The following is a 12,546-nucleotide window of genomic DNA, read 5'->3' as shown; positions in this document are numbered from 1 at the left end:
AACTATGAGAGTGCCATGTGCGAGGGCATGACTACAGTTTCCCAACCACAACCCCAAAGGCCCATGGTTGTCACTACCAAACAGCGAGGGAAGAACAGCAGTGTTCAATGAAACTAAAATTTAGACATGGGCCTAAGCCACAGATCTGGGATCAGTATGTTGATCTGAACACTCTCAACGTTTGGGGGTTGGATCCAGGACTTTGATTTGTCCCAGTTTAAAGATAGGGAGGGGCCAGTTGCTACGTGCAATGTTTAACTTCCCTAAAAATCAGAGAAGTTGGGAAGCCGTTTCTCATTTATACTAAGGGCTTGTCTACATGGGTAAATTAACTACAGTAGCTATTCCTTAATAGCTCCCTAGATGGACCTTCTTATTTCCGGTTTCAGAGTAGCAGCCGTGTTAGTCTGTATCCGCAAAAAGAAGAACAGGAGTTTCGTGGACTACAGCCCACTGCATCCGAAGAAGTGGGCTGTAGTCCACGAAAGCTTATGCTCTAATAAATTTGTTAGTCTCTAAGGTGCCACAAGTACTCCTGTTCTCCTTTCTTCTTATTTCCAGCACTTTAAATTCATACCCTACCTTGATCCAAAATAACTTTCAAGTGTAAGAGGGCTTAGGGGCTTGTCTACACTGCACTTTTAGTGTAAAGCAGTCTTAAAGGGCACACACATTACATTTGCATCCTCTTTAAAAATAGGTGCCAGCTGCAAAGCTCATATCCAGAATGAGAACTGAGCTCAGGGGAGTTGCTAGCTGAGTTAGGGCTCATGCCCATCTGACAGGGTAGCAAATTCAAAATGGATAGAAGTATAAAATAATTCTTCAACCTGTGGAATTCACCACCTAGGGAAAATTTATTTAACGAGGTTAAATATTTATTGGTGAAATGTACCACTGTGCAGAAAGCCCACACAAGGAAGGCCCTATGCATCCCTTAAATCCCACTTTGGACCCTTGCGCATACGTGGGACTTAAGTGGTATATAAGCCCCAAAGGCCTAAGTGGCACTTAAATCATGCATAGGACCAGCATGGACCTTCTGAATAGTGTTGAATTTCACCCTATATGTACATGTCTATGATATGCACTAGATGGGCAGGTAGGTCAGAAAGCTAGAAGTTCTATTAACCCTCATGCTTCAGGGTTTAATCTGATCACCTGTGGAGGGCAGGAGGGATTTTTTTTCCTACTGCCAAGATATTTCACAGTTGACCCAAGCACATTTTAAGGCATTTCTTACCTTTCTCTGAAGTAGGAGATAGAGATCATTGCTAGGGCAAGATACTGAACTACACTGATAGTCTGCTCTACTATGGCAACTATCATGTAATTAATACTGCAGGGAGAATTAGTCAGGGTTAGCCATAGTCATTAAGAATTTAGGCCATATTTCAATTTGCAAATCATTTCAACCAGCTTAAATTACCTTAATCACCAGGTACTGTTTCTGCTTCCTGATTGGATGATGGAAACTTTATGAGCAGGAGAACACCAAGTGATGAATGGTCAATAGTGAATAACTAATAACAGATCATTAATAATGCATTCACAGACCCAGAATCATTAGGAGATCATAAACATTTTCATGAATACCCAGTGGCTGCCTGAATATTTACAAGTGACGAATAATATGACCCCTCAAATGGCAGCAAAGTGAAGCAGGCCTGCTTGTTCATTAAACAGTTTATGATCAAACACTCACAGGAATCTTAAGATCCACTCACATTAGTGCCAATATAACACCCAGCACTGAAAAGGCGATCCCCTGTTCTAAATATAGCAGCAGATCTATTGGAACATATTGATATTCAGTCAAACTTATCTTTAAATCTGGTCTCCTCATAGCTTCCCTGTAGTCATGCATGAAGTTATTCGGAGTCTAACTAATGCACAAACCTTCATCTGCAGTTCTGGACTATTTCAGGTAGCAATATTTTTATCTCACATATGGTGCATTTTCTCTGTATTTTTCCCGCTTTGCTGTTAATCTGATTTATTCAGTTTCTTGTGCTGGTGGTGACAAGCACACAGTGACATCCTCTGACAGAACTGTGAAATGACTGGGCAGAACCCTTCTGTTCCCAGGCTTTGTGGTACTGAGTTGAATCATTACTTCCTATACATATGGGGAAGCTTCTCTCACTACTGCAGACCCTAGGAAGAAACAGAAGCAGAACATTTTGTTCACTTATGAACACTGAAGATGTTTTGTCTAATATCTTTGAGCTGCCTTTCCCAATCTGTTCTTCAAATACAATCCACATAGTATGCAAAGTCCAAACTTTATTGTCCAGTTTGTTTTTTAAATGCAGAAAACAATCCTGTAATATAAGCTGTGACCCAACAAAGAATTTAAGCATGCAGATAGTCCCAATAATGTTAAAGTGAAACACATAATTAAGTTCTGTGCTGGACTGGGGCCATTAAGATCAGCTTGAACCTTCTTCCTAGGTTTGATTGCTCCAAAGGGTTCCTCCCTCAAGACTGCTCAGCCCACACCCTTGATCTCCTTTCTTCAGAGAGCTACTTCCACTTTCATTATATCCAGGCAAAGCAATGAGTCACAGTGTCAGCAGAATCCCCTTAGTCCTTTCCCAGCAAGATCAACCGCTGCTAATAAGGTGGTGGTGGGTTCCCAGGTGAACTCTGCCAGCCATCATTATGTGAAAATATGTTTTTGAGTTATGAGAATTCCACAAGTCTCCTACAGCATTAGAATCATGCATGTTTTAGGGTTCACAATGTTTTCTAGTCTTAGTCCTTCATCGCTCTTCTCTAACAATTTACATAATATTTCATAGTTACGAATTTTTCTATAGAATAAGTGTTTGTCCAGGGCCCTCAGCCAATCATTTCCTGCCTCCTCTGCAGCATATTAGTTGCCTCTCTGGCTGGCATCCTCTCCCCCAGAGGTGGCTGCATTTTAGTGGGCCCAATCCAATTCCCCACTGAAGTCAATGGAAAGACTCCCAATGGGAACTGGATCAGGTCCTCTGCCAATAGGTTTTACTGTACTTGGTGATTCTTCTAGGATGAAGATACCATGTAGCAGACACTAGCAGAGTAAAGATTATTCTTATTATAAAGTGTAACCTGGAGGAATGATGAAGCATTAAGCTTCTATCTTCCTAATGAAAATGGACCTTCTAAGAATGTTCCAAACTTGGTTTTAGAAAGATTGAGAATAGCCAGCCATGGAGCATCCCGTATCACAGGAAAGTTAATGCCCTTCTCTCCTGCTGTGTGGGTCATGCTTTAGTGGCTAATTCTACTAATTCCAGAGGAGTTACGCCTGATTGACACCTAATTAAGAGAAGAATCAGGATGGATGGTTCTCCTTGACACTACAGGTCATTGTGGCCAAGAGCATGGTGGGATTCAAACCAACACGAGATTTTTCTGTGGATTCAAAACAACATGGGGTCTTTCTATGGCTATTGTGAACATCCACATTTACATTCGACTGGATTTGAAACATTAGAAGGGTCATAAACCCTCCTGCTTCGGGGCATTAGAGAACCACTTAACTGAGAGGGGCAAGTTATTCCATAATTGTCCAGCCTTCTTGCACCTTCCTCTGAAACAGATGATAGCCACTGTCAGAAAAAGGATACTGTACTGGAGGGACCATAAGTCTGATCTGGTACAGCAATTCCTACGCATATTGAATACAGAGGATCCCATTAAAACCCTGGTGTTTACTACACCCTGGCAGGTACCTGTGGGACTCAACCACCGTGAGTGGGAAGGGTCAGATAGGATGTCCAGTGTCACTGATCCTTCAAATTCTTAGTGAATTATTTCTAAGCCTGGATCCGTTCCTCATGAAAATGGGGCCAGTTGTTTCCTCTGAGCACAGAAGCCAAGCTCTCGGCATTGTCTCCTCAGAGCCAGGGACACGGAGTCGGAAAGAGGGGGAAACAGCTGCCCGGAGAGGATGAACGCTCCAGCCCATGACCGCGTGGCCTCCCGCTGGGTCCTCCGCTCTGCAGAAGCAGTGGAGCGTTTACACTGGAAGCAGCGCTTCGCTAACCCAGAGTGACTGCGGTGTGATTCCTGCCTCCCACCGCCTGCTCCTCCAACCACGCCGCGCTTCGGGACTCGGCAGCCAGCGGGAGCACACGGATTTAGGCTGGTCAGAGCATTACGAAGCCACTCAGGGGAGCGGCGGGCACCGAGCCCATCCCGGTGCAGTAGGCGCCGAGAGAGATCAGGTACTAACCCCTCGGGAGTGAGCCCCCTTTGCTCCTTCCCCGTCCCTGCAAGCGGAGCGCTGCGGGCAGAAGCGCTTTGGTTCCTTCTGGCCGATGCCTCTCAGGGGCTCCAGAGAAGGGGGGGAACAAGGCAGCCGCCGCTGCCGATTGGGCTGCGTGTGACTCTGCCCAAGAATCAGGCCCCGTTGGCAAGCTGGATCGGCCCCCGCCACCGGCATGGTGCGGACCGGTGCTGCCGCCTGAGTCGCGGAGCGGCGTGGTGCTGAAATGGACAGCAGCCTGCAAGACTGGCCCCTCAACGCCTCGGCGGCTGGAGGCAAAGGAGCCGGCGACCAGCTGCTGGGCAGGTTCGGGGCCACGTGGACCATCACCTTGGCCGTGCTCATGGCTCTGCTGATCGTGGCCACCGTGGTTGGGAACGCGCTGGTCCTGCTGGCCTTCGTGGTGGACTCCAGCCTGCGGACCCAGAACAATTACTTCCTCCTCAACCTGGCCATCTCCGATTTCCTAGTAGGTAAAGTACCACGTCGGTTTCACTTTTCCCACCCAGCTTGGGGTTCCCGGGGCCAGCCGACTCCGGAACGGCAAGTCGGACACCGATTTCCCCGCTGGGCTGAAAGTTGGGTGTGTTTAAAAGGTAGCAGCAAAGATCCCCGTAGCTGGGCTTTATTTTAGGGGCTGCGATATCAGCCACTCCAGAGAGAAATATGGGACTGGGTCAAGTCATTGCCCTGTGGCTCAGGTCAAAATGGGCTTCCAGGCAATCTTTGCAAATGCGTGAGCTCCCGCTGTGCCCTTGCAAAGGGTTGTCACCCACAGCTAACCGGTTTCAAACATCAGAACAAATGTCACTGTAATAATGTGGGCAATATAAACCATGGGTTATTCCCCCTTTCTGAGTACTGGACTTCCCATGGACATTATCTACCGCAGCTTCTTTCCACAACGGACTCTAGATACGGCCGTACGCACCGATCGCTAAGGCAGATACCTTTCACACGGCACACGTACTCGCCTCTGCAGTCTATTCTGGAAAGAAGATGCAGTTTGAAGTCCAGTTATTTACACCGTTTGGTGATGCCCAGTTAACATGGCAACACCGATATCAGGCCGGCCACCAGGGCATGCTACTCGGTGAGACGTGCATTGTTAAAAGGAAAACAAGAGTCCAAGGAGGAGATTTGTTTTGTTAGTTACGTCCGTGGGGGTGGACAGCAAAATGAGCACTACAGGAACTGAGCACTTTTTCCTTGTCTTGCAAGGGGTTATTTAGCGGTGATGCATGTGCAGTGGAAGTAACCGCGCAGACTTGTAGCTAGCCAGATGTTTGGAGAACAAGTTGCATGCCTCACTAAAGGAGAAGGGCGCCCCGTCCCATTTCTCTTGCTAAGCCAGAGAGCCCGGTTTTGTGAGGCTGAAAGTAAAGGGCTGAGTTCAGATCGGCTCTGACTGCAGCCTTGACCAATCCCCTGAGCCAAAGATTAGTAGCTGCGACACGCATCTTCGTGGGAGGGGGATTAAGCAGGAGGAACGGTGTGGATTTCTTTATTGATGTTTAGTTCCGAATGGATAATGGTCCCAACTCCCCAGAAGGATTATAGGCCATCAAACCGGTGAGAGATTGCTTTAGCTTCTAGACACACACAGCCAGCCAGCCAGCCGGCCACCCACCACCCTTCAGACTTACACTTCGGAGACACAAGAACCGTTTTTTTCTGTCACAATCACACTGATCAGCAAGGACATTATTAATGTATCACATGCAAAAATAGGAAGCCAGAGTTACTGAACTGTGCTTCTATGTGGTTCAGAATGTTAGACAAATTAGGTAGTGCCTCTGAACATCCCCTGGTTTAGAGCTAAGCTGCAAAGCCCAGGAAAACCTTGGTTCAGTCTTTCCCTGCTTCTGATACACAGGTGAGCTCAGTGATTGTTTTCAAAATCGATTTGTATTTTTGACAGAATGATCAAGCCCTCACTTCTGGCATGTTGCTGGAGAATTTGGGCAAAATCATTGGAGGGTTTGGATATGTTAACTGTGATAAGACAGTAAGTTGAGATTCAGCTTTCCCTGTGTGCCAAGTGCAGGGAGAGGGTACTCATCTTCCCCTCCCCTTCATTTAGGGAGCAGAGAAAACAGCAGCTCAGGTTGCAACCCGAGTACCTAGTTCTGCAAACACACATGCACTGGAGTCAACTAGCCACCCACGAAAATTCACTTGTGTAAGGTTTTGTAGGATCAGGCCTTCAGCTGAGAGCACTGTTGAGCCCCTCCAAAAGAACTGACCTGGGTCTTCCAGCAAAGAGGAGCTCCGGTCAACATACAAGCCAAGGAAGCTTTGATTTTTAAAGGAAGAGCTGGGAGGCTCTCTTTATGCATCGCCATGAGGCAGTACTGGGTAAAAAACCAAATTGTTACCTTGCTTTACAGCTTTCCTTTAAAATTCAGATTTCAAGCTTTTCCTGAGGCATTTGGGCACCCAACTCCCCTTAATTTTCATAGGAGTCATGCAGCCAAAGCCCAGATCCTCAAAGGTATTTAGATGCCTATCTCCCACTGAAATCAATGGGAGCTAGGCACCAATGTCTTTGAGGATCCAGGCCCCAAATCCCTTAGGCCGCTTTGAAAATCACAGCCTGGATGTTCATGGGCCAGAATTCTCACCTCGTGGGCTCCTTTCTATCTTTCCAGCCTATGCTGCTGCTGATGTGTCACAAGATTAGCTTTTGAAGAGCCTCTCACTGGGAAATCACTAACTGTGACCCAACCAATACCAGTCACAAGCTGGCCCATACACAACATGGCCATCCAAGGCCACTGAGCAGACTTACAAATGACATCACATACACCAACAGTTATTCTCAGCATTCATTTGAGTGAGTTACCTTTTTCAAGCACCTGCGCGTGGTGCAGAAGCCCTTTCAAATATAAACACCTCTCATTGCAGGTGCCTTTTGCATTCCCTTGTATGTGCCCTATGTGCTGACAGGAAGATGGGCCTTTGGGAAAAGCTTCTGCAAGCTCTGGCTGGTAATTGATTATCTGCTCTGCACCTCTTCAGTCTTCAACATTGTACTGATTAGCTATGACAGATTCCTCTCTGTGACAAGAGCGGTAAGTACTGACATGTCAGAGATGAGAAAAGCCTTCCCCCTCACTTTATTGTCTCGAGTCATCTGTGCTAAATAAAAGCTGTTTGATTCCTTGGGAAATTATGCATCTTTTAGTCTGGTGATGGGAAAGAAAAATTCCTGGGAAACATACAATTCACTTGCAAACCTTGACTTCAGGTGTGTGTTTTTTTAAACAATCAAATCCTTTGAGGTTCAGAACCCAGGAAGCAGATTGTCCCTCAAACGCTGACTGTGAAGGTGTTTGAGTGACAGCCAGTCAATCCAAGTGAGGTAAACAATTTATTACCAACTTGCAATGGTTATTTCCAGATTAAACAAACTGATTTCAGTGGGAGTTACAGTCAGTCTCACTCAGGAACTGGCTCACAGGTTGCAGTGGAATCTTGCAAGGTGCCAAATGTCCTAAATGCACAATTATTACAATGGGAATTGAGGGTGCTCAGCACCTTATAGGAGGGGAACAGCAACTCACAGGCTAGAAGGGTTCCAAGTACAGTACAAAGCGACAAAGAGTCCTGTGACACCTTATGGACTAACAGATGTATTGGAGCATAAGCTTTCGTGGGTAGATGTATCTCATGCATCTGACAAAGTGGGTATTCACCCACGAAAGCTTATGCTCCAATACATCTGTTAGTCTATAAGGTGCCACAGGACTCTTTGTCGCTTTTTACAGATCCAGACTAACATGGATACTGATACTTGACAAGTACAGTACAAAATATCTACAGAGGGGCCCAATGCATAAAGTTCAGCAATCCGGGGCCAAATTGCAACAAAGCTCACATGTATTGGACACAGGAGTTTGGCGTGGGCCCCTCTAACAATTTCAAAGTGCATTCAAGGAGAGCATAGGCGCGTGGCTGGGGCAGCGGACTAGACATTGAGGCTCCCTGGATTCTATTCTCAGCTCTACCACTGACTCAGGGTGCAGTCTTGGACAAATAATCTCTGTCTGCCTCATTTTACCCATCTATGAAATGGGGTTAAAAAGCAGATATCAAATTTGGGCTGAGCTATGTATCAAGAATGATTCATTGGCATAAAAGGTGAATATCTCCCTGAAATGTACTGACTCCGTTCAGGACTGTTCTAGGCCAGTCATGAGCCAAGTTTGATTTGGAGTTACAGGACCAGGTCCTAGCTTTTCTCTGTGGGATTGTGATTTATCTAGTGATTGAGTCTGCTGTCTCCAGCACATGGATTTGATACACTGCAGAGATATTGTATAGCAACTTTGCCAGAAATGTTACAGTTTGTAAAACAGTCTAAGCCAGTTAATGTATTTGGTCATATCTAAGAAAAGATTTTTCCCCTCCAGGTCACATACCGAGCTCAGCAAGGTAATACCAAGCAAGCAGTACTGAAGATGGTAGTGGTGTGGGTCTTAGCTTTCCTGCTCTATGGACCTGCAATTATCAGCTGGGAATACGTAACAGGCCAGAGCATCATACCTGATGGGGAATGCTATGCTGAATTTTTCTACAACTGGTATTTTCTCATGACGGCCTCCACGCTGGAGTTTTTCACCCCCTTCATCAGTGTATTGTTTTTCAACTTGAGCATTTACCTGAACATTCAGAAACGCACCAAAATCCGCCTAGATATCTTCCACGAAGTACAGAACCAGTCATTCATGGAGGAGCTGGAAATGAGTCCGGAAGGAAAGCTTTCCCTGAAATGCTGTAAGTGGGACCAGAAAGAGGCAGCCCAAACCCTAGACCTTCCTAAATGTGAAACACAACAAGCAGCTGCCAGTGCCAGTCAGAGTGTGAAAGACTCACAGACATCAGACTCAAAGAGCTCCGGGCCCTATAGCGGGAAATCAAAGTCTTTCAACAAGAGGAGCTATAAACACTCAGCGTCTACAATGTCTTTAGAGAAACGGATGAAGATGGTCTCCCAGAGCATCACACAGCGTTTCAGGCTCTCCAGAGACAAGAAGGTGGCAAAATCACTGGCAGTTATAGTGAGCATTTTTGGGCTTTGCTGGGCACCATACACCCTCCTCATGATCATCCGAGCTGCTTGCCATGGCCACTGCATCCCTGATTACTGGTATGAGACTTCCTTCTGGCTCTTGTGGATCAACTCTGCCGTTAACCCTGTCCTGTATCCCCTCTGCCACTACAGTTTTAGAAGAGCTTTCATTAAACTCCTGTGCCCCAAGAAGTTAAAGATCCAACCTCACAATTCCCTCCAACACTGCTGGAAGTGAGTCAATCCAGCCATGTATTTGAGGAGCTGTCTTATCGCTTTGTCATATTTTGCAAAACCACAGTAGTTCATTTCCTGTGAAGAATGTGATGATAGCACTTTCGGGGGGCAAGGGTGTTCAGTATTAACTTCTCCTGCTCTCTCTGCAGGGACAAAAATGGGCTGAATGGACAGATGTGTGTTAATCCCATGGCACCTATGTCTGTGTTCACCCCCCTACACACGCACAGAAGAGCTCTACTGCCACCTAGCCAACCAACATGGCATTGGTACTTATTATAAAAAAGAAGCCCAAAATGTAAATCTGATCTTGCCCACTGTAAGTAATATATAGTTTAACCCAGAGGTTCTCAAACTGTGGTCTGTGGACCACCAGTGGTCCACAAGTTCCGTTCAGGTGGTCCGCGGATAGTTCCCTCTAAGGTGGGTGCCTGGGCGGCTGCACACAAGAGAATGAAGGCCCACCCACCTAATGAGTGGAGCCGCATAGACGTGGCTCCACTCATTAGGTGCCTGGACCCTGGAGAAGACGCACATGTAAGGTGAGGTGGTGGCCTTGGGGGGGATAGGAGGTAGGTGGGAGGGGGCAATGGGGTGAGAAGAGGGGGTGGTGGTAATTTGGGATGTGCAAGGCTGCAGGGGCCAGAGAAAGCGACGACTTTCCCCAGGACCATGGCTGCAGCTGCTGGGGAGCGCTGGGGCTGCTGTGGTAGGGGAGAGACCCCCCTCCTTCCCAGCCCTAGCTCAGGGGCTGCGGCGGTGGGGGAGAGAGGGAGAGACCCCCCCTCCTTCCCAGCCTCAGCTCTGTGGCTGCTGTGGCAGAGGAGAGAGGGCACATCCATCGCATTAGAAAGGTAAAACTACTGATATGAAAATATGAGTTGTGTGCTTTTATTTGTAGAACAAAAAAAGTTAATTATTATTAAGTTTTTTTATATAGCGCTTTTCTCCAAAGCGCTTTACAATAGTTAGCTAATGATACAAACAACATTTGGAAAGCTCATTAAGTGGTCTGCTGAGACCCTCAGCAATTTTCAAGTGGAAAAAAAAAAGTTTGAGAACTACTGGTTTAACCCTTTACAAACCAGATATTTGCCATGAGTGTGAGGTTCTCTTCTCATAGCCAGTGTACTACACATGCATGGGAAGGAGCAAACATTTCAAACACCGCCCATGTATAATTATTTGTATTGTGATAGCGCCTTGGGAACCGTATCACAGACCAGGACCCCACAGTGCTGGGCATTGTATATACACACACACACACACACACAAAAAGACCTTCTCTGTCCCAAAGAACTTACAATCTAAGTCTCAGACAAGACAAAACAGATGTGGGGAGCACAAGGAAGCAATGAAACAATATTAGCATGAAAAGCAGTGACCACAGCACTCCAGCTGCCTATTGTAAATAAAAAGTATGTCTCACTCTTAGAATGGTTAACGGACAAAATTAGCCCCACTAAAGTTCACATGAACAGAACAAACTACGTTCATGCATCAGTTCACTATTGCCCTGTTAGTCTTGAATGATTCTTGCTGAAAAACTGATAGAATTTCCCCACCTACAGCTACGATTGACTTCGTGGGCCTGGAGCCTCTCTGCTCTGAGCCCTCCGGCATCCACTGCTCCTTCAAATCCCGCCATAAATCTCACCTCTACAGGAAATCCTTTCTCTCTTTTTCTCCCCCTATACCCACCACTCCTGAAGTGCTGTCCTGTGTCTGTCTTTTCTTATGTAGGCTAAGCTATTTGGCTATATCACATCTCTGTTTGCAAAGCACCATGTTGATTTACAGGTGCATTCTATAATAACCATCATAATAGACTTGCATAACAGTAATGAGAAATACAGCAAGACCCCAGATTGTTATGGGATTGGGGGACTCAGATCAGACTGGTGGGAACTGGGCAGTACCTCTATAATTCATTGAACTATAGCACGAGTCAGCTACTAACTTCTTCACACTCACAGCCCCCAGTGTGAGCAGACACTGTTGGGTGAGGCCCAGTGAATGGCCTAAGGGTACGTCTATACTTATCCGCTGGTTCCGCGGCAAGCAATCGATCTTCTGGGATCGATTTATCGCGTCTTGTCTAGACACGATAAATCGATCCCAGAAGTACTTGCCGTCGACGCTGGTGATCCTGCTCCGCGAGAGGAGTAGGTGGAGTCGACGGGAGAGCCTGCCTGCTGCGTGTGGACCCGTGGTAAGTACCTTTAAGTTCAAACTAAGATACTGCGACTTCAGCTACGTTATTCACATAGCTAAAGTTAAGTATCAGAGGGGTAGCCGTGTTAGTCTGAATCTGTAAAAAGCAACAGAGGGTCCTGTGGCACCTTTGAGACTAACAGAAGTACTGGGAGCATAAGCTTTCGTGGGTAAGAACCTCACTTCTTCAGATGCAAGTCTGAAGAAGTGAGGTTCTTACCCACGAAAGCTTATGCTCCCAGTACTTCTGTTAGTCTCAAAGGTGCCACAGGACCCTCTATAGCTAAAGTTGCGTATCTTAGTTCGAACTGGGGGCTTAGTGTGGACCAGCCCTAAGCCTCTTCTCCAAGATTTTAGAAATACTTTTTGGAATTTATAGAGTGGCAACCCCGGAATAAGGGAGTTTCATGGCTGTCCATTTCAGTAAGTCCCAGCCTGCAGCCCCCTGCCAGGATCACCCATCACCCATCTGAACAGAAATCCTGGCTCAGCTGATGCAAGGAACAAATGTAAGCATTGAAGAACTTTCTATGCGGTTTTGTGGTTCAGTGGATAGAGCACTAGTTTCAAGAAACCTGGAGAAATCTATCCCCAGCCTGGTGCATGACCTTCACCAAGTCACTTTACCTCTGCTTTCCCATCCTATCTGTTGTCATTCTTCCCTGTTTAGATGGTAATATTTTTGGGGATAGGGATTGTCTCTTACTATATGTTTGTACAGTACCTCCTGATCCCAGGCAGGGCCTCTTGGTACTATCATAAT

General features: G+C 46.4%; 1 protein-coding gene across 1 annotated transcript; it reads left to right on the top strand.

Moving 5' to 3' along the window:
- Window positions 1–3,482: 3,482 nt before the first annotated feature.
- On the top strand, window positions 3,483–11,895 carry HRH3 (histamine receptor H3). The gene is made up of 3 exons (XM_005302917.5): window positions 3,483–4,731; window positions 7,166–7,332; window positions 8,674–11,895. The coding sequence occupies exons 1-3, from the start codon at window positions 4,485–4,487 to the stop codon at window positions 9,568–9,570; spliced, it is 1,311 nt and encodes a 436-aa protein (XP_005302974.2). The 5' UTR covers window positions 3,483–4,484; the 3' UTR covers window positions 9,571–11,895.
- The last annotated feature ends 651 nt before the right edge of the window (window positions 11,896–12,546 follow it).

This window comes from Chrysemys picta, chromosome 13 (genome assembly GCF_011386835.1).
Source record: "Chrysemys picta bellii isolate R12L10 chromosome 13, ASM1138683v2, whole genome shotgun sequence".
Lineage (NCBI taxonomy): Eukaryota > Metazoa > Chordata > Testudines > Emydidae > Chrysemys > Chrysemys picta.
The sequence above is the reverse complement of the archived record's forward strand: the minus strand, read 5'-3'. Positions and strand labels throughout refer to the sequence as shown.

What these genes read in the sequence shown, in the direction of transcription:
- HRH3 (XM_005302917.5), top strand. Translation starts at nt 4,485, where the DNA reads ATGGACAGCAGCCTGCAAGACTGGCCCCTCAACGCCTCGGCGGCTGGA. An exon ending in CATCTCCGATTTCCTAGTAG is followed by an intron (nt 4,732 to 7,165) that starts GTAAAGTACCAC and finishes CTCTCATTGCAG; the next exon opens with GTGCCTTTTGCATTCCCTTG. An exon ending in TCCTCTCTGTGACAAGAGCG is followed by an intron (nt 7,333 to 8,673) that starts GTAAGTACTGAC and finishes TTTCCCCTCCAG; the next exon opens with GTCACATACCGAGCTCAGCA.